The sequence below is a fragment of the Stegodyphus dumicola genome, chromosome 7, assembly GCF_044657685.1.
Source record: "Stegodyphus dumicola isolate Sdum_Otavi_A_Nest chromosome 7, ASM4465768v1".
NCBI lineage: Eukaryota > Metazoa > Arthropoda > Arachnida > Araneae > Eresidae > Stegodyphus > Stegodyphus dumicola.
Window position 1 is genome coordinate 165,708,501 of NC_140774.1, and position 23,472 is coordinate 165,731,972.

The 23,472-nt window shown below is 34.6% G+C and overlaps 1 protein-coding gene across 2 annotated transcripts in view; it reads right to left on the reverse strand.

Moving 5' to 3' along the window:
• The window catches only part of LOC118185378 (multiple inositol polyphosphate phosphatase 1-like), a 76,618-nt gene extending 55,926 nt beyond the window's left edge, over positions 1–20,692 (reverse strand). Inside the window, exon 1 of one of the 2 annotated variants that reach the window (XM_035355216.2) lies at positions 20,552–20,692. In XM_035355216.2, coding sequence (XP_035211107.1) covers positions 20,552–20,563 — 12 coding nt within the window. In that variant the 5' untranslated portion in view covers positions 20,564–20,692. Of the gene's footprint in view, positions 1–17,481; positions 17,741–20,551 lie in introns of those variants that run through there. The other variant, XM_035355217.2, reaches the window with a different exon arrangement.
• Positions 20,693–23,472: the final 2,780 nt, after the last annotated feature.

Here is a 23,472-nt window from a genome sequence, read left to right on the forward strand (position 1 = left end):
TCTGTTCAACAGGTCAGAAACCGTACTCATATACTTCTTGGTTTCATATTATTGATGAAAAATAAGTGTCAAGAATATTAAGTTTTTAGCATTAGAAGAAAGTTGTTACTTCTTAACAGATTAAGAAGTAATGATTTTTGTTGTTTAACTTCTGAATTAGTATTTGTTCGGCGTGTTATTGTGTCTTAAATGATAGATGCTTTTCTATCGGTATGCCATTTTTTTGGAAAATCACCATCAGCTTTAGCAGATTTCGTCACCGTTTTAAAAACATTCACAAAAAACTGATAGCGAGTGCATATAAATTCCACTTTGAATTTTCTGCACTCTTCTAAAGAGTAAACGAACACAACTCTATCTAACAATTTTAGTAGGAACTGATAACGGGAACGCAAAAACAATGATTTGAATGACTTACGTGATTTCAAAATTGAAACTGTATAGAAATACTAATATTTGTTTTTTTGTGAAAAAACAATTATAAATTCCTTGCTCAGCATATATGATTTCCACTGGTAGCTGGAAAGCAGCAATGGCGATGTGAACATAAGATGGGCGACATGAGCACAAGGCTGTAAACGCCCTGGGGTTGTGGGCCACTTGGAACCTATGGGGTTGTTTTTCGAAATCGTATGTAGACACAGAACCTCTTCTTGTTTTGAAAGTAGGTCAACAGTACAAAATTCATCAAGATCGGAATAAAAATGTATATCTGTATGAATTACAGACATACTCAAATAGCCGGATACTCTTCTCTATATACATATATATACAGCTCGTGTAATTCCACAAATCCAGTTAAAAATTAATAATAATTGAAATGTATTTATGCTTATCGCTGTTTAATCTCTTAGCTTTTTAATTAATGACAAATTAAATTTTTAATAAAATTTAACTACCTTACACTTTGCTGAAAGACAAAACAATGCTCCGTAGATTCGTGGAAGATAAAAATATTTTTATTTGGGCAATGGCAACATAAACCTTTTAAATGGCTGAGTTAGTTTACTAAATTTGACTAAGAAATAAATTACAAGTGGCAAGACACATCTTTTATATCGCCGAGTTTGCTGATTTTAAAATATAAATATCTTACTCTTTCCAGAGTAGCAACTCAAAGTTTACAGATGAACGATGACACAGATCCTTACCGCATTATACGAGTATTACAGATTATCCTCTTCACTCCTAACAGTAAAAGTTGCTAGTCGATGAAAACCACGTGATTTCTCAATTAACTTTAAATCTAGTTAGTCAGTTGCACGTGGTGTCACAGCTGCTTATTTTATTTTGTATAGCAGCGTGTGACAAATCCGGAAGTATGTAAAGAAAGTTTATTATTTAGAACTAATAATGACAGCTGTGTATTAATTGCCTAAATATTTTGGTTTTTGAGATATTTATTACTTCTTGGAATAACTAATTATGAAGATTTGTTGTACAAATGATTTATTGCTAATTTTCTATAGTTTTCATGACAGTAGATCCATGGAGGAATTATTTTATTTTGAATATCACATGCTATCACGGAGTTAAAAAAAAAATAATTAAAACCTGTAATTAAATACACATGTTAGAAAACGGTAGTTATTTTACTTTTGCTAGCAACCTTTTATTCACATAGCATTAGTCATTTAGCAGTTGAAATATCGAACATTGCATCTAACTAGATGTTAAATACAAGGAAGCGTATAAACTACCGAAATACACACTGCGTCTAAATCCTTTCTGTCAAGACAAGGTGCTTAGCGCACTTTCCGGAAATTAAAAAAAAAAAAAAAAAAAAAAAAAAGTCGTTTTATAGGTAAATAATCAATTTTACTGTAATTGATTGATAATAATAAGAAGAATAAGTGAAAAAAAAGGGAAAAAACTCAATAATTGAATTTTTGATAAATTTTCTGTTTACGCTTATTTGGAAAGTGTTTAAATCTAACATATTTATTGGATAACAGTCTCTCTTAAATGCGTTATTGCGTTAATGCGTCTGCGTTAATGGGAAAACCTCAAATATTGTATTAAGCAAAGAACTGATGGGAGTAGCAAGAGCGAAGACATCGTGCTCACTTCTTAAGGGCCATTCCCTGTCTAGTTGAGCACACTCTCCAGGCATCCAATAAGGGCTGCATCGGGAGTTTATTGATAGTAACACTATATACACATCGTCATGCAGGGGCTGCCACAAAACGTAAATTTACATAGATTTAGATGCTTGAAAACAAGTGTCTACATATACTTTTGGGTTAACAGACAGCGGTGGTTTTATGTTCCATCCGCGTACACTACAACTGCCCAGACACATGCATACACTTAACATATACCATAATATATATGTTACCGTGAAAGACCGAAATTGGAGAATGTCGACTTTCACCAGATAATATCAACATTCACCAAATACGTCAGTGAGAAACCGAATATTTCACTACATTCTTGTATATTCGGACCCTCACCGGTGTAGGTCGACAATCACAGATATGCTCTGGTGAAAGTCGAAAAGAGAGGTCATAATACTTTAAGTTGTTGCAATAAATCAGATTTGAATCACATAATTTAGTAAGTTTTTTATGACTGTTATTTTATTTTCTCATTTAGAACGTACTGTATAATTAAGCAAATTTTTAACTTCTATTATTTTCCTTTCTCATTTTGAATGTATTGTGTGTTTTAGGTTCTCATGCTCTTAAGTTCATATTTCAAATCTCAAGTGCGTTTATTCGCGACTGAATTACGGAGAAGAAAATATAATATTGTTATATGTTCAACATTCACCATTAGTACATGGTGAATGTCGACATTGATGGGTGTAAGTCAGAAATAAGAGTATTTGGAAAATATTTCGGACATACACCAAGAGACTATGTGAATGTTGACACTCACCGGTGAAAGTCGACATTCTCCAGATTTCGGTGTTTCACCGTAACATATACATATAATTTACATATCCTGTTATTAAACATATACATACTATATATTCTTTCCTCACAGAGACTTATTCGGAAATCCCTACTCCGGAATCCGAACCCGAGTCCTTCGGCACGGCAATCAGCGTCACTAGCCACTATACTAGTTAAATTTAAGTGGCAGAATGATCAAACCTCGCCAAAGTAAGAAATCTGACGATCTGAGAATACCTATTCGGAAGACAGCCGTAAGTGTGCTTTCTGTTGCACCATCCCTTTGGGACTAAATTGTATCAGGACTTGTGTTCCTCTTTACTTGCTTTGGAAACATGAACTGTCCTGACTCAGAACAGGGAGCTTACTCAAGCTATGTTCAATAAATTGTGAAGTAGACAATACACACAGGAAGGGTATACGAAACCCTTTATTTTTCTATCTTTACAGAGGTTTCCGGACTTCGGAATACAGAGACCAACCACTTGTCTGAACGTAAGAATATAAAATTATTAACTAAAACTCTAACTAAACTAACTTTGGATTAATATACAAGTGTCTACTTTAAGATTGGCCGATAATTAACAAAAAGCCGTATGTAGTACAGAGAGCTGCTAAAACTACGATACGTTTAAAATTATCAAGAGGATTAAACCTCTGGCCTTGAAGGCAACCAGCAACCGAGTAAAACTGCTATGGCAAGCGGCCTGCTCCTAATCACTCCTTCCTCTCTCTTGCTTGGCAAAAAGCCACAACTTAAGTACTTGGCGTTCGCAAGACAAATTTGCATAAATAAGTTAAAGCTTTTAATTCTGGCCGGAAGTAGAAAATAAGAAGTGATAGTAAAGATTTAAAATAAAATAAACGTTAGTAAAACTTAGGATCCTTACATACTTCCCGCCAGAGTTAATTAGTTTGAAACTGAGGTCTAAAACGACCTTGTTGAAAACTTTTAGCTCTAGAATCTAATGCGAGGCCAATCTTTTACAAACATATCTCGAATGTGCCACTCTATAATTTTTTCTTTATTCTTATCATACCGATACGGTTTGTGGCGAACTGGCAGTGAATCTCCTGTGTCGATACTATGGTTAGTAACTTGAGTAAATCCGGGAATATCACTAAATAACGAAGCAAATTCACTTAGCACTTGTCGAATTTTTTGTTGCTCTCCCTAAGGCAGGTGGTTGAGGTTTAATGTGGGTGGTTCCCTTTTTTGTTCCCGAACTGGTTGCATGGTCAGCTTAAGGGACGCTTGGTTGAAATCCAGCGTTGCTTCTGCCTCTGAAAGAAAATCTATCCCTAAAATGACATGTGCTTGTAAATATTTACGATAAAAAACATGATCTTTACTTGCTCGTCCTTAATGCGAATATATAATGGTATTTTACCTTTGCATTTGCATCTTTCTCCCTGCGCAGCTAACACTGTCGTATTATCCGAATTATATATTCGGTATCTACGGAAGTACTTCCTAAAAAAATCTTCTGCCACACAGGAACACTGCGCGCCTGTATCCAGGAGTGCGGTGGCTGGGATGTTGTTCACCAAAACTTCAATTTTTGGAAGAGTCAAATTTGCTGGTATATGCTGAAGAGTTCCGCTTCTAATTTTGAACGATTTCTTACGACAGGGAAGGCTTTTACTAAGTCTTGAAATTTTCGTAAGTATAGGTGGGGCTTCCCGCTTGACCCAAGAGGTTTCTGCCTATACATTTGAACCAATTAAGCGCTTGGCCCCTCAAAGCGCTGGTAGCTAAGGTGACTTTCTGGAACTCCTGGACTGGATACAGCATGAAGTGGTCATCCAATTTTTACAAAAAACTGGTTACCAGTGAGTTTCCATTGAAGGTTGCTTCTGGTTTCATCGATGCGTGCATGGTCTGGACGATGTACCCAAATCCTTCCAGGGCGGCAGCTGGCATTTCTGGATTCTGAGCCCCTTCTGCAGGCACCACAGGTTCTTCTTGAAACTCGGCTATGGTTATTCTTCTTCGTCGGGCGCCACTATCAGGACTTGTGTTCCTCTTTACTTGCTTTGGAAACATGAACTTCCTGACTCGGAACAGGGAGCTTACTCAAGCTATGTTCAATAAATTGTGAAGTAGACAATACACACAGGAAGGGTATACGAAACCCTTTATTTTTCTATCTTTACAGAGATTTCCGGAACTTCGGAATACAGAGACCAACCACTTGTGGTCTGAACGTAAGAATATAAAACTACAAACTAAAACTAACTTTGGATTAATATACAAGTGCCTAACTTTAAGATTGGCCGTTATTTAACAAAATCCGTATGTAGTACAGAGAGCTGCTAAAACTACGATACGTTTGAAATTATCAAGAGGACTAAACCTCTGGCCTTAAAGGCAACCAGCAACCGAGTAAAACTACTATGGCCAGCGGCCTGCTTCTAATAACTCCTTCCTCTCTCTTGCTTGGAAAAAAGCCACAACTTAAGTACTTGGCGTTAGCAAGACAAATTTGCATAAATAAGTTAAAGCTTTTAATTCTGGCCGGAAGTAGAAAATAAGAAGTGATAGTAAAGATTTAAAATAAAATAAACGTTAGTAAAACTTAGGATCCTTACAATTGTATCTATCTGTCTTGCCCACAATACTAGCGATCTTCATTATTCCGCCGCGAATACCCACTGTAACTCAATCTGCTTGATTGAAGGCACCACTTCCGCAATGCGCAACTGTACCAGCCAACAGTCCAGAATAAATTAATTGTTTGATTTTTAGCTGTCTGTGGATGTAAATATGCCCCACACATGCATTGTCGGAGGGTTGCCAACTTAAACTGTACACATAGTACACGCCGTCTCGTAGTAACTTCATATTAAAGTAGCTTTAGATCCGTGGTTCCATGGTATGAGTCACGAACAGAAGTTTTCATTTTATTATATAATAAGAAATATTTATTATACTTGTTAATTAATTTATAGATATTAACTAATTGTTAAAAATTATAAATATTTAATTATCATCATCATTTCAATGTTACATTATTTCCATATAAGATTTTCCCTTTTTCCCCCCAGAACAAGAAATAATCAAAACTCTGCACTCTAACTTTATGTGCATCATTTACAGCATTCGCGCTCTTATACTATAAAATATTTCAGAAATGACCTAATGAAGAAAAGAATTTCGGCTAACGACAATTGCATAATTGCTGTCTAGACTTTGCAAAATATAACAATCCGTGTCAAAGAACTTAACTTCTCTTAATTAATATCTAGGTTGGAAGTATTTTCGCGTGGTAGTTCTTGTTTGTCGAAAAGGGTCTTTAGTAGATGCGACGGATTTCTTTTTCTCCTAAATACTAGGAAGTTGTTTGTCTAGGATAAATTGATGCTTTTTTCTTAAGGTTATCTCAGAAAAATCATCCTGAAAATATAGTTTTGTAGTCTTTATATTTTATCGTATATCACATAGTTAGCAATTAAGCTCGTCAATGCTATGTATATTTCTTATCTATAATAAATGTACTTTATAAAAATATTAATAAAGCGATATAACGGAACTTCTTCTCAGTTGTTTTACTTTAATAGACCCCTCCTAAATGTGTGGATAGCAATTTTATGCAGATAAAATAATCATCATTATCGTTAGTCAATTTCTGTATCATCGCAGATGTCCAAAGTTGTTGAAAAGAGTCAAGTGTCCACAATATATTGTGGTGAATGTCATAGGAAATTGTAATATATACTATAAAATGTTCAACTAATTTCTTCGAATTATTTTGTTTTTAAGCTTTACTTTTTTTTCTAATGATAATAACAATAGTTAGTAATATTTTGGTTTATTTGGTTCCGTAAAGCACGTTAGAGCTATCTGCCTAAGAGAAGGGATGCCTTCGCGGACGACTTTATAAGGGTAACTGTCTGGTATACACGTTAAACATGGGGAAAACCATGAAAGCGCCCATGCAGCCAGCCCGTTCGCTGGGTTTCGAATTCCAGGCTGAAATACCAGTGTTCAGCGACTCGGCCGCTGGTGAGCCTGTAGTTAATATGAATTAGATTTTTTTATGGCATGACGTAAAATCGGATCTATACCGAAAGGAAAGGCATTAATCCATTAAGGTAACAAGACAATAAAATGTTACAATGACCAAATATTGACGATGTTTATTTAGTTAAACAATAGAAATTTTAAATTCAGGTCAAAACTAATTGATTCCAAAAATTATTTTTGAAGAATTATAAAAATATAAGATCCCTTAAAATGTCGCCGAGACAAGACAAAGAAAAATAAAGAAAATTATTCAAGGAAAACATATTCTATAGTTTTCCGCACAAACAAACAAAAAATTAAACCTTGTGTTAAGTTTTCGTAAACAGAATTTTTTTTAATTTTTAAGGTCACATTAATGAGTTTCACTTTTAATTAGCAATTAAAGTGAAAAAAAAGAAAATTTTTATCGCGATTAAAGCGTCATTGATTCTTAACTTTTTAATTACTAATTAAAGCTCTGTAAAAGAAAAGGAAGGACAAAAACTGCAATCTTAAAATTTCAGATTACAGTCCAACATCTCGAATAGGTGATCCTTAAAGTTCTGAAAAGTTAACAAAAAATACTTACTTTAAAAACAAAATTAAAGTATCATTATATTTAAAAAAAAATTGTAGTCTAATCTTGGTAAATAAATTTCACTTTAAGAACTGAAACATTTTTAATTAAGCAATTAAGATAGGTCTTAAGCTGTTATGACTCAAATAATGAATACCCAGAAATTTAAGATACAGAACATAAAAGCTTGTATTTAAATGTATTTTTCGGGAATGGCAACAGAAATAGTAGAAAAAATTAGTATGATATTATGTCATTTAAGGATTCGCTGTGTACGTATTTAATAAAGAAAGGCTTAATAATACAAGATAGCTGAGCGTTTTCTTTCAGTGGATTGCTTGCACAGGAAGCTTACGATATTTTCATCAAATGACACAATACGTTTTATTTTACCAATACACTGAATTCGGAAACTGAAAATAACAACACCTTGAAAAGGTAAGAGACCATTTGTTCTGTTAGAGCGGGTAAAAAAATAAAAAAAAAAAAAAAAAAAAAAAAAAATCTGAAATGTTTCAGATTTTAAATTACGTCCAAAGTGGCGTTTTTTAACATTTTGTGTGTTACCTTTCTTTATTAAATATCATGTTCCTCGCACTTAAACCATAAGATCCAGTGCAACAACAATATCGCAAAATAGTTTTAAAACGAGCATATCTTTAGAATTTCCGATACAGAGACTCACGCGCTGGAGATAAAAATGTTTTTTCTGCACAACGTTGCCATTGCTCGCTTTGAAATCCTTGCGTTTGTTAATCAAAAATTCGTCAAAGTTTTAAAAAATAGGAAATCGATCATAAAACAAATTTCAAATTTCAAATTTGGTCTTCCACATGCTCATATTCGTTGAAGGATTACGTTATTCAAAATTCGATGACTCTATGTACCGTTATTTTATGACAATGTGAGAAATATACATACATTTACGCAGATTTTCATTATTTAATTTCTTCAAATATAATGCAGGACTCTAACATTTTATGGCAACAGTTTGAAAAGTGAACCGACATTTATCCGTCCGACGCAAATTGCCAAAACGAAAATCCCGAAGGACTATTAGTTTCTAAGAATTAAATAATGAAAGGACTATTGCTAATGATGTGTAACACGACATGGGAGAGAGCGCAATAATTTCTTATTTTCATATGTAGTTACCAACGAGGTGTTTAAAAAATTATTTTAAACGTTAATTAAAACGTTAGATATATGTATTTACTTGCAGTCATAAAGAGTTAGAAATAAAACAGAGTCATAAAGAGTTATGTAGAATAATTAATGAAAGGTTTCAAAACAAGCTGCTATGATATGCAACGCTGTCATTTAAAAAACCTCGGAATGATCGCCCGTGTAGACGAAATTGGTCAGAGAAGGCAGAACATTTCGCAATCAGAATTTAGAAATGTTCATGACGTCACACCATGAGTAACGTGACCTTTTCAAGACTCGGTTTTGAAATGATGTTGTTCTATGTCATTTGAACAGAGATCAAGGTCTCTTTGCCTAACTTCATTCTCTCTTTTTAATAGCAAACTTTAAAATTTAAAATTTACCATCTTCTGGGATATGCATACAGAGTTACCATGGGGTAGTATGATTAAAACTGTAATATAACCACGTTTTGAAATATCTTACGTATTACCTTGACTTTATTCTAGCTAACATTTAGTTAATTTTTATAGTTGAAACTCAAGTTAAAAGATTAGGTTTGGTTATTTGAATACTGCAAAGCACGCGTGGGCTATCTACCTAAAGAATGGGATGCTTTTGTGGAGGACTTTCTAAGAGGATCTGGCGTGCTTCCCATGGGGAAAATCAACTGTGGAGCTAGCGTGTTTGCATGCGACCGAACCCAGGCCGAGCTTCTAGTCTTCCATGATCTTACGCACTCGGCCGCTCGTGGGGCCTTAAGTTATAAACACTTCATCGGATCTACTGTGAGAAAGGAAGTTAAAGCTCTTATCAAAGGATCAATTCCGGAGTTGTTTTTAATAGACTCTTGAATGAATAAATATAGACTTCCTAAAAGTGATAACATGTGGAAACCACACTGCAAATACGATCAGTTGTTTTGATTGAATAAATAATTGCTGGAATTTTTTAAGAGCAATCTGGCATTTTTTGCGATACTTTCCTACCTGCAAGAGGCATTCGATAAATATGTGAGTAAATGTCGTTATTTATTATAAATAAGGCTTTTGGTAACTGGTTTCGGTTTAGTTGATTATGGCAAAGCACACTAGAGCTATTTGTCTTAGGAAGGGATACCTTCGTGAAGGACTTTCTAAGGAAAACTTGCCTTTTTGACAACTGATGCATAGAAAATGTAATTTGAAATAAAGACCAACTCGATGCGCATCAACATAATATTAAATAAGTGATTTTTAATGCATTAAAATGCCGCCCAAGAAAAAAGATCTACTTTCAGCAATTGCATATACGTCCATGCTCTACCTAAGAGTTCCGCAAAAGAGTTTGAGAAGATTTATTTAAGTTAATTAACAGTTAATTTTTAGTTAAAGCAACTTTCCTTTCAATATCGTTTTCACCCACGCTAGCGCGCATGTATTCGGATGAGGTAGAAAGAAGTGCTATACGTATTTAAGGCATTCTTTTGAAAGGTAATTTTTAGAGCGTGTTATGCTTGCTTGATGGCCACGTTGCTATTTTGAATTACTAGCGATTAGACTGCTGCGGGGTTGAGTGCTGCTAGTCATTAGGCTTGTTTTCCGCCAACTTCTACAAATCAGAGCCTTCCTACGCGTTAAATTATCATGTGAACAATTAGGCTAAATTTATTACATTCTATTTTAAGTTCATCGTTATGTGTTTTGAGGGAAAGTAGAAGTGTTGGCTTTGAGGATACTTCCTTATACAGTCATTTAGAGCTCTTTAGTTTATGCTTCCAGAGGAAACGAGACTAAGTTCATTTGACAAAAGAATGATGATGATTAAATAAAATTCTTGGTAAACGGAACAAAAACGTCATTCAAATAAAGAAATAAAAATAAAGAAATGGTATAAAAGAGAAACACTAATTTTAGAGCTCTCTTTCGAGTAATACCGAAAGGAAAAGATTAAAATATCATGAGAAACAGTTTTAAACACTTCGAGATGGACAGGATTGGAATTATCATTAACTAGACACAATGAATTTGAATGGCAGAGAAACAGAAAGTCTCAAAGGAACTCATTAGTGTAAGAAGAACAGCTCATATCAGAATCTTTCAAAATGCATCAAAATTTTTCAGAATGCATCGAGGTAGTCTTTAAAATATGACATCAGACTAAGATGTAATTTTGCCTTACTTTTAAAAATGAAAATGGTATTTTGTACTCAACTCTTTCCGATTTCATCTTAGACATGTTATACCCCATTTTCATAAAACATGCTTACACTTTACGAAAAAAGTTACTACCAGCAAAACTATTAGGGAAGCTGGGAGATTGTATCAACGACAATGAAAAAAATGTTAGTTTTTTACTGCCTGATATCAGTGACAGAATTTAACAATAAAAAAATTTAAAAAACCATGCATTTAATGCTTCACTTCTAAAAGTCATATTTAAAAGAAAATAAAAAAAAAATAAGATAAAAAACAAACTCGTTTCAAAACGCTTCTTTCAATACATGTACATCCAAATAGAAAAATACATAAATAAAGAGCATGGATGCAAGAACAAAAGATTTTATTAGCTGACGCAATTGGTTGGTGAGCTCAAGAATTTTATTAGCCGAACGTGTAACACGTTTCAGGGAAAGAGCATTTAAATGGAAAAAGAGCTTTGTAGTAGTTGACATTTAAACGCACTTTCAGTTTAAGTAAGGGGAAGTTTTTATTATCATTCATGTTATCTGCAAATTGAAGGACTGTACTGTGTTCACGATCAGCCAAATGATGAAAGGTTTTACAGCTCTAACATGAATGGTGCAACAATGATTTTCGATGGAATCGGAGATTTTTTTAAATTCTCGGAGAAATAATAGAATGAAATATTGGCAATATTTTTTCGAGCTGCTATTTCAATTCACGACTACGTTTAATATAAATGGGACTTATTTAACACTGTCGCTGCTACTAATTTTAATACAGAGCGTCCTATGCAGCAATGATACATGCTCGATCGTGACTGGTGCGACGTTTTCCACGCAAAGTTCCACCTTCCCCTCTGTAGAGAGTACTTTATTTAAAACCTTCAATAACATTTTTCAGGCAGAAAACAGTTGAGCAAAAAACTGATCTCTGATCTTATATTGTCGTCTTACTTTTGTTTCTTATGTAATAATAAGCCGAAATCAGAATTCAAAATTTAAAACTCTGTGACGGAAGAAAGCAATGCATATCAAACAGGGGCAACGTTTTTGTTAGGAACGACTCTTTTTGCGTAAAATGTAGTGGTGAGTAATACGCTAGATTCATGAAGTTTATAATATTCAAGGTCTTTGGGTTAATCGATGGTGAGGGAAACGGAGCCTAAAGCATAAAACGACTTTATATAAGTCTCAATAATAAAATGAAGCTTATGCTATTGTAATATGGTGTTTACGCTGAATTAAATTATAAGGTTTACGTTAAAATTAAATTATAAGGCAGTCACAACTGAGAAAAAATTTCCGTTGCAATCACCTTGTTGGCTTTTTTTAAGAATATGAAATTCGAAATGAAATTTCCTAATCATCTAATAAATATAATAAATAAAAACGTTGTTAAAAGTATGTACTATATATTTGTTTTAAACCGCTCAATTTACAGTAATGCTGCTTATAAAACGGAGGTTGAATACAAATTTCATACTATCGTGAAATCACAACATCTCACCTCACATAGCCCTGTGTCGTGCCGTGCCACTCAGTTTACTTACAAAAAATGTATAAATAAGTCATATTTTGGCATTCGGGCACATGAAAAGCTTGGCATCCAAAATCCGGACATTGTTGTGGCTGAGTGGCTTACAGCAGAATCAAGACACAGAAGAATTCAACTTTAATTGCATATCTTTGCATTCAATTCAAATGGCAAGTCATTATTGTTTTAGATTTTCCAAGATTACATATACGATAATAATTTAGTCATATTGTTCAAACAAAGGAAGACAGATGGGAAGAGCGGCAGCAAAAGTGTTATAGCAGTAGAAGGAGAAAGCGGTCTTAAAAAATGCTTAAAAAATGGCTTAAAAAATGGCGCGAACTCTGCATTTATAGTAGCGATTACATAACATGCTAGAATGTTCTTGAAAGTACTGGTCTAGGGAGAAGATCCTGAAATTGCAGAAAGTTAATTAGAGGTTGTCTGTTCGCGTAGATCAAAACCATCGTATTTTTTATATTTTACATATATATGTTTCTGTAAAGAAAGCTTTCAGATTTTGTATTACGCGCAAAGCGGCGTTTTTTTTTTTTTTTAACGTTTTGTGTGTTACTTTTATTTATTAAATATCATGTTATTCTCATTTAAACCACATAACATTCAACAGCAAATATCACAAAATATTTAAGAACAGCATAACTTTAGAATTTCTGGTAGGCAGTCTCGCGCGTTAAAGATTTTTTTTTTTTTTTTCTGTGAAGTGTTGTCATTGTTCGTCTTGAAATCGTTGAGTTTGTTAACGAAAAATTCGTTAAAGTTTTTCAAAATATGAAAGAGATAATAAAACAAATTCGAAATTAAAAATTTGGGCTTCCAGGTGCCCATATTCGAGTGGAGAATTTCGTTATTCAAAATTTGATGGCTCTAGGTACCATTGTTTTTTCACAGTGCGAGAAACACAGATACATTCATGCAGATTCTTAATTATTTAATTTCTTTAAATATAATACAGGGCTCTAATATTTGGTGGCAACAATTTCAAAAGTGATACGTCGTTTATAGTGGACCGACGCAAAATGCCGTTTCGAGACTAATAGTTCCTTTAGGGCTAACGCTCCTTTGTACTAAAATGAGAAGATTTGCATATGTGATATATATAATAAGAAGATTTTGTGCTTTCATTTCTTTCAAAGTATAAGCAAAACTTTCGGACACCAGGGAGTAACCAATGCATGCCTGTGATATGAAAAACCAAACCGAAGCTTGGAGAAATCGAAATCTCTAATATTCTATATGGTTCTTTCTCATACCGACCACTAGCGGCCGAGCGGTAAAGTCGCTGAACACTGGTAGTTCGATTCGAGGTTCGAATCCCGCGAATGGGCTGGCTGCATGGGTGTTTTCGTGGTTTTCCCCATGTGTAACGTGTATACGAGCCAGTTTCCCTTAGAAAGTCCTCCACGAAAGCATCTCTCCCCTTAGGCCGATAGCCCTCGTGTGCTTTGCCATAATTAAATACACCACCTTCTCATACCTTACAACACTACTCTTTCGTTAAGTGAAACTGCCCTCCTCCTGCTGGAAGGATTTAAGTGTAAGTAAATGTTCAACCAGAATCGCGATATTCATGCTTAGATAGTAAGCAAGGTATCGACCGCAAATCAAGATAAAAAATACAATAAATTTCTAGCTAGGTATCAGGCAAACTACAAGGTGTTTCTATAGGAATATCGGTTTTTTAACGCTTTGTAGTATTTATTACGTAAAACTTAAAATTTTAATTAATACATGAAAAGAAAGGTGCAACTTAAACAGTTTTACCTACAAGCTTACAAGTGTTCAGTGTGAGCACCTTTCATCACTCGGCACACATCAAGTCGGTAGCCCAGTTCTTCCCAAACTTTGATCAGTGTTTGTGGTGTAATTTTTCTCTACCAGTTGGGGGAAACTAGTACCAATTGGGTCTTCTACCAATTTCCTCTAACTGGTAGAGAAATAGCCATAGTTATAGAGCATCAAGGTAGGAAGTATCAGTTACAGTTGCTTCTACAAAGAAAAAAAAGCCCATAAGCTTTCCGCCGAGATATGGCACAAAAAACATTCAATTTAGGAGAGTCTCGTTGCAATTGTACCATCTCGTGAGGATTTTCTGAGCCCCAGATGCGCATATTATAAGTGTTCACATGTCCACTGAGGTGAAACGTCTATTCATCACTGAAAACAACATTATCCAGAATATCGTCGTGCAACAACATTTTTATGTGCAATGTTGCCACGTAAACCATGGTCTGCTATGGTATGCTATCGTGAAATGACAACATCTCATATAACCCTGTGTCGCGCCGTACCACTCAGTTTACTTACAAAAAAATATATACATATATATGTCATATTTTGGCAGTCCGGTACATGAATGAAGCTTGGCATCAAAATTCCGGACATTGTTGTGGTTGAGTGGCTTACAGCAGAATCAAGACACAGAAGAATTTAACTTTAATTGCATATCTTTATTCAATTCAAATGGCAAGTCATTATTCTTTTAGATTCTCCAAGATTACATATACGATAGTAATTTAAACTAAATAGGATTAACTTTAAATTTACTCTGTCATATTGTTCAAACAAAGAAAGACAGATGGGAAGAGCGGCAGCAAAGGTCTGATAGCAGTAGAAGGAGAAAGCGGTCTGTCTAAAAATGGCACGAACTCTGCATTTATAGTAGCGATTACATAACATGCCAGATCGTTCTCGAATTTAGAGCCTGTACTGCAGTAATAAACAGAACTCTTTCAGTTGCTGTATCATTTCATGTATTACTTATGATTTTAAATTTTGCGTAATAAATACTACAAAGAGTTAAAACCTCGATATTTATTTAGAAACAACCTGTATTATTCTGTAAAATCCAGTAAAAAGAATATAATTCTTTTAACTTACTTTAACAATATAATTATCTATAAAAACTGCTAAGTTAGATGCGTCATAAATTTCAAAAATCAAGTACATAACTGATGAAATAAAGATAAAATGTTTTATGAGTACCGGTATAGGGTTTCTCAAATATCGAATTTGTAATCTCAAATTCTGATACATCAGTAAAATTTGAAAACTAAAAATTAAAGACCTCCTCTTAAGAGAACGGTTTTAGTTCTCATAATTTGCCCCCTACTAATTCACGTGATTTAAGATTTTCTCCCAATAAGATACAAACCACTCTCAGAAATGGCAACTGGAAAATCCGTATCATTAGTTAACATGAAGGATGAAATGATTTCTAAAGTTTCTCTAATTACAATTTGAATTGTAAATGTTTCTTGAATCTTTTTAAAGTTTTTCAGTTTTGAGTTTCTTGAATCTCTCGAATCATTCAAATAAGAGTAATAGGAAGAAAAAAAAAGAGGGTACTTAACATCAAGCCTTTCGAGCCGGGATTTTTTAAAACGCGGGAGTGGAACAAACTTCCTACAAAATTCCTTGCAAGCAAAAGGTTGTTTATAGGTGTCGGAAAAACTTCCCTTGCAAAACATTAATGAATTCCTACTTGAGCTGTTCCTACTAACAAATCATTCTACAAGCAACTTTTAAGAGCAAATATCAACAAGACGAGTGTGAAAAGCCTCCAGATGAGACTCCGGTAAATGGCAAAAACCACTGCTACCAATAAAATAGACCTCTACGTATGAAGGTGGAAAACGCCCTCAGCAGAACTAAAATAGCTGAAAGTTTTTAAATAAAGGAAAATTTGAAATCTTGTAGAGTCGTGAGGTTTTTTTGAAGGGAAACAGCAATCAGAGACGCCTTCATCAAGATTTGAGCTCCGGAACTTCCGATTGCTAGCTGGATGTGCTTCCAATTACACCAGAAAGGTGTATGGTAAGGAAAGGGAAAATACATTTCATTCTCCCCAATTTGGTGGATGACTGGATGGACCTAGCCAGCGAATCCTGGTAGTTACGAACTATCGTCCACTACACTTTAATTCGAGCGGTACTATAAAGTTATTAGGTTTTCCGAAGCCAAAGAATATTTGAAAACCGCGATGCTCGAGGATTCCAACTCCGTACTTTCCGATTACTAGCAGGATGTGCTACTAATTACACCAAGAAGACATGCGGTATTGAGCGATAAATTACCTTAATAGTTTAATGAAAAATATTTAATGATATAGTTCTTTAATAATTATAAATAAGAATTTAGTAAATGAATTACGTAATTAAAATTCTTAAATCTTGAGATTTATTTTGTCAACAAAATATACGAAAAAATATTTGAAAGAGAGTTCAGATTTCGAAAAATAACTCAAAATTCAGCAGCACCAAGTTGAATAGTTCAATTTAATAGACAGCTGGAAACCTACGTGTGACACATGTTTTATGTACTATACAAACATCCAGATCTTATCAGTAATAAGCTAGTTAACTAAAATAGTATCGAAATGAATGAAGCGTTATTAATTAAAATATTCCGAGAAAGCGAAGCGTACCAGTCCCTTTAAAATTCCAGTAGATGTCGGTAGGATGCATATAGAAACAATGCAGCAACCAGAGTCACTATAAAAACAATTGTGCTCATTTAATTTAATAAACACCTTTGTTGAACCTCAATAAAAGCAATATTTCCAAAGTTTTGAGTTAAATTATTAATCGGGATTTTAGATTAGAATTCAAATATGTAAAGAACTGAACATTCGAGTTTTTTAATCTCGAATCGTTTTCAGGATTCTTAGGATTAAATATTAATGAAAGCGTAACATAATGAAACTTAAGTGATTTGAAAAAATGGAGATTAAACTTCAAACGTTATCAATTTTTTGAGAAGCAAAACACTTGAAGGGGGAGACCATCATGTAACCTTCCATAATAAAGTTCTGACAGAGCATGGAGTTCCTCCTGTATAAGGTCAATTTGTTATGGCAATATCCTTGCTCCATATAAAAAAAATAAATCCATTAAAAATTAAACGTTGCTATTCGAATAATATGGGATGTTAAATTTCATACACAGTAGCTCTTACAGGTTTTAGTTTATTTGATATGGAGAAAAGATCTGTTGAAAAAAAAATTATTAAAATTCATTAGGAAAATATTTTAATATTTATTATGTTTTACTAAATAAATGCAGTGAAGTTTATTTTGAAATACCTTTAAAGAACCAAGAACTGAGTTTATTTATTTTAGTGGCATAACTAAAAACTTACTGATTCTTGAAAGTAGAATTATAAGGTATCTTCTCCCTTCTTTCCGCATGCCTTCGTGGTGTAATTGGAAGCATACTCGACGCGTATTCGAGAGTTCCAGGCGATAGTACTGCACATTTTTCACGTCTCCTGCTTCAAAATATTCTAGTCACTCGAGAGAATGTTAACATCATGGAAAGAAAAATATTGATAGATAATCACTACAAAGAGTTTAAGTGAAATTTTTCTTGATTGAATTACTTCCTATGCTGATAGGAATGTTAAAATTTGGTAGTTCTTAATCATAATACCAACAAGCACAAGAGGCTTGATAATGACGGATGACATCTTTAATAACAAGACCCAGGAATAAAAAAATCTCAGGAAGCCATCGCAGTGCGGTTTAATAATCTCTGGTGTAATATTCAGAGAATCGAAATATCCATAAGTACAAATATTGCAGATGACCTTGTCCCTTTCACAAACTCGCATTTATCATATTGCATCATCATCATATTGCATTTATCACGTTTCATTTGTTAAGTTAATGAATGATTGTTTAATTTTCAAGGTTAAACTTAAAGTCGTGTGGACTCAGAGGGCGTTTCATTGTGGCCTCATATGTTGAAGATGTGAAGGTCGTTTTTTATATTTTTGAGGTCACCAAATTCGGAGTTCTATTTTTGTTCGGCACGAAGAAATGGATTGTTTATATCAGAGCCATTTTTAAAGGACAACTCTACCCCCATCGCTTTGAACTTATTGCACTTTTTTTTTTTTTTTTTTTTAAATCGAAGAGTTGTGACGGATACTAACAAGTTTTAAAGGATTGTCTTTGGTACAATCTACAATCTGCAGTAAAATATCAGCACTGAGATATTGAAGTCGTGGTCGAATCACATCGCTGGATAAAAAAGAATCCGCTAAATTATCTTTTGTGCTTCAGAATCCGATACAGTTTTTGCACTTTCAAGTGCATTTGATTTTACCAGTTATTCAGCTATTGTATGAGCGTTTATTCTCTTTTTTAATGCACAGATATGCTACTTGATGATATGCTTCTAACAAAGGGTTTTGACCTGCAGCAACATCTCATCATTAATACCAAAATCGTGCTTTCTTAGACTTCAATATATTAAGACTATATCCTGTAGATTTACTACCTTGCTGATTGTTGAAATGCTCTAACAATTTGTACGATTTACGATAGGAATTTGAAAATGTTTTACAACGTAAAAAGCAATGTAGTCGTTGCGCATTATCTTTTCATGTTGTACAAGTAAATCCACAAGCAACATAATCGTCTTTCCATTTGCGTTTTTCAGATATAGCGAAAATTACTACAGTCAATGAAATGATAAGCATAATATTTCAAACTGTGAAGAAATTCTTTACGTAATCAATTAACCTTATTTATCCAGCGTAGACATTAGTCAGTAATTAATGGTCGTAAATTAAAGAAAATTAATATTCGTTTCTACAGCAAACCCTCGTTAACGTTCATTTTTAGAGTATGCGAACGCGTGCACGTGCTATCAACCAGTTTCTTATAGTACTGCTAACTAAAGAACGAGTAACTATTCTACACAGAGAGTAATAAGTTTTCGAAATAGGTTATAAATCTTCTCTTACTGAACTTATCACTTCATAAAACAAAATTCAAGTTCCACCCTAAGAATGACAGAAAAACAGAATGGCATTTTCATACAATTTAGTGATTAGAGTGATACATTTCATATCTTCTGGTTTGGAAATAATTTAACTGCCTTTTCTTTGTACTCTTACTTTAGGTTATAACGTTCTTCACTACATCGTCTCTGTTGAAGATAGAGAACTGACTTATCTGTGAAGGAACTTATCGCCGAGTTCAAACAGGTAACGACAAAGTCCAGAGAAGGATTAAAATACCCTTTATTAACTGAAAGAAATATGAACAGCCGGCCCCTTCTCGGGCGTACAGGGAAGCCTCCACTGGGGCTTCTAATCAAAATAAGAGTAATAAGAAACTAATACTAAACTAAACTGGCTTAGCCGAAGCTAGACACAAATACCTAACGTTGTTGGCCCGTAATTTAACCTAGCCGGCGATTATCAACAGACACGTACAATACAGCCGAACGCAATCGATTTAATAACGATGTAGCCTGACGGCAAATTCGCGCCACTGAGGATTTCTAAGCTCTCTTTCTTGAAGTAAGCAGAACTCCATTAAATACTCCTTCTGATTCATTTGCATAAAATGCGTTCCTAAAACCCCATTCTGGGAGGGAGGGAATAGTATATGTCAAACAAGAATAGACAGTAAAGCGTGTTTAAACTTAAAAACTCTTATGAAATTAAAGTAACCTCTACAAGGTTACCAATTAGGAAACGCATGGAAACTGTTCTTTGACACAAAGTCGACGCAGCTTTTGCTAGTTTCTTACAGGTAGTCAGGAGGTAGTTTCAGCAAAAATTTAGAAACTTCTCTTGCATCTCTAGAACTACTTTTTCTCGCCCTAAGTTAAAAACCACTATCTTATCACACTTAACACATTACCGACCGGTAGCCTATTAATCGGCTTTTTTTAGGCAACGCCTGCCGACCGATAGCCTATTAGTCGGCTTTTTTTCGCCAACGCCTATCGACCGATAGCCTATTAATGGCTTTTTTCTCGGGGCTACCTAAAAATAGCCTATCAATCGGTAGTCATGGCGATAAACAATTGCCATTTGCTATATCTGCATTTTATTATTAGTATTGAGGTACATTGCTCACTTGCGTTAAGTGCGTTGCTTCGTAAACTTCCACATTTTCACACCGTTTTTAAAAAAGTTACCGTTCACGATGAGCGGAAAAAATGGTACTGGAGAGGTTTTAGACGATTTATCAGATTGTCCTGACAGTTAGTTAGAACATGAAGAATCTGCGGCTGAGCGGCCGGTCGGACGTGCGTATGCTGCTGAACCTCTAGCGGTTAAGTTATAAAAAAATTATTTTTGATTAGATGCTAAATATTACAGAATGGGAAATTGTAAAGCGAAATGTACATATTATTAAGCTGCAAATCAGATAAAATATTTAAGTCACGATATGAAATTCCAAACATACCTGTTTTTTCATAATTGCACTGGGTACCTCTTCCTATAGTTTATCTCGCTTCGTTTCATAAGTGTAAATGTGTGAAACGTCGTTTTTAAACACACCGGTCATGAGAAAGTGCAGGTGCCTGATACAAACTCTGCTTTCTATTTTGAATGAAGAGATATTTTTTTATCTTCCTGATTTGATAGGCATTGTATGAGATTTCGCACTGAAACGTTTTCAAATGGACTACAATAAATCAAAACTTTGTTCTGATTGCTTTGTTACATCAATGTCAAAGAGCAGCAGTAGGCAGTTTCAGAGAATATGGTTTCAAAGAATGCTATATTTCCATTATCTCCAGTATCTGAATTAAAAAAATAATCATTTGTCGTAGGAGTTGCATTTGATTGATGAATGTTGAACCGACAACATCCGCCTCTTTCTTATATACACTTTTGTTCAACACATTATGATAGAAGACACTTCCGCAATTGTAGTTCAGACGTTTCTTTTATTTACGCAGCTTTGCTGACATTTAATGTAACTTCATAGTCATGAAAAGAATAAAGTAAGCCACTTTTTTGACGTTTAAGTCCTGTAGTGTTTTAAGCTCTCCTTCTAATACCTCTGTATTTAAATCTGGTAACTAGATGAACACGACTATTTTTGCTGCAGCATTTACTACCAAAATTACAATGATAAAACAAATACAAACTGTTGAAATAGTGAAAAAGTAACTTGCATCGTTTTTAATTCGTAAAAAAGTATTCTCCTATTTATAAAAGTTCGTATTATGGAATTTTGCGTTTATGAAAGAACCTAAATTAATCCTTTTTTTCCAGTTAACGAACAAAATTCGAAGACGATTTCCTTTTTCATGAGAAAAAGTAGAAAAAGAAAATATAGTTTAGACGTTTACTTTGGGCAATGACCTGTAAACTGGTTTGGTTTATTTGGTTATACAAATCACATGAGTGCTATCGCCCTAACGGTAGGACTTTCTAAGGTAAACTGGCTCCAACCCACGTCCCACACGTAGAAAGCCACAAAAGCGCCCTTGTCGGTTCACCTGGGATCGCACCGAGGGTCGAACTACCACTATTTAGCGACGTTACCGGACGGCTATTGGTGGGCAGCCATGACTACAGAAAAAGATTGATTAATTGCTAAGTAGCACGCTTAATTAAGGTATTTTTGTGATTTTTTTTTTTCTTTGCAAGAACTCTACGGTAAAGTGGAATCAAATTATTCAAGTTTATCAGCCAAGCACACTTATCTTTAAACCTTGTAGGATCGTACGTTCTTTGGTAACATAAACTCTCTGCTAGATCCTGCTAAGGAACCTGGCGACTTCTCGCACAGGCGTAAAGAATACCAGCACAGAAGAAGAGTGAAAATAACCCTTTATTATTCGTCAAACTCTGAACAGAAAAGGCACGTACTTCCATGCGTACATTAACACCGACAACCTGCGGTGGAACTTAAGAATCGTTACACACTAAATTCAAAAGATAAAGGGTAGTGCTGGACTAACAATTTAAAATCAGCAACTTCGTGTAATAGCAAGGACAGACTCGTAACGTGCGCTGGCTAGCGAAATACTCTTTGAATAAACTACAAGATTCACTCGTTTAAATGCTCTCTTCACTTAACTTTAAATTTGCATCCTTGCAAGGAAATGCAAGGGGGAAATCAGAGATTAAGGAAAGATGTCAAACTTGAAATAATTTGCTATGTAAAATAAAGGAAAACCCTTACAGCCTTACACGCCAGATAAAGAGTAATAGAGTTTGATGTTCGATTTTCGATTATGTCAGGTACAGGCGCAAGCAAGTGGACACCAGTACCACTTGTAGACACCAGAATTTTACCATGGGTCGCACAGGCATAATCCCACCTCACTAACTATGCAGCTTCGCTCCAATTTTGGTGGAAAACATTCCGAGAAGCAAATCGAAGGTGTCCCACCTCTTTTCACTTATCACCAAGCCACCAGAGTGGACTTTCGCCCTGGCAGTATTTTAAGTGCCTCCATGCCCCACATATATTCTATACTTGCAAATATCCATACTTTCTCAGCAGAGTCGTAGCTAGGGATTTCAGCGCCCAGGGACAACTGAAGATTTCGCGCCCCCTACTGCTTGCCAAGGATGGAAAACATTTAATTCTAAAATGTCGTAACATCAATTTGGCGCCCCTGGGATTCTGCGCCCGGGGACAGATGCCCCCTTTCCCCCCTCTAGCTACGTCCCTGTTTCTCAGGAATTCAAGCCTGAGCCCATCGGCGTCGCAAATCACTGTACCGACAAGGGCTGTTCTTCTCTAGCACAAGTCTTGGGTTTTCTACTACCTAATCTTCGACGCCTCATCGCCCCGTCTTTTCTGCTCACCCATTATGGCTTCCATTGTACTTAGGCTCTTTTTTAAGTTATTGTGATACATATGTTATTTATATTTACACGATGTATGTATTTATCATATCATTATTTCTTTTATTTTTATTTTAGGTTTTCAAAAGATGTCTGTTAGGATTTGAGTTTTTTTTTTTTTTTTTTTTTTTTTTTTTTTTTTTTTTTTTTTAAGAGTTGGAAACTCTGAAAGCGTTCTCCGTATAAATTAATCGCAATTACTTTGCATCACTTACAAAAGTTTTCTTAGCAATGCTTACTGTCATAAAGCAGAAGAGGGGGAGGAGGTAACCCTTAAGTTTTTCCATTTATTTTTTTACTTACAAAACATAATTATTTAGATTTTACGAGCTTCTGTTTTCAGCAAATATAAACTTAATTGCTCGCCATAAAATTGTATTGGAAATATTATTCCAAAACTGAGTTCTTTCTTCTCATGAAGTGGGCGACAGGCCTAGTTCCATCGATCGACTGATAGTGAATAGACTTGTTATAGAAAGAAACTAAACATTTAGACCAGGGATAGTTCTTGTTTTT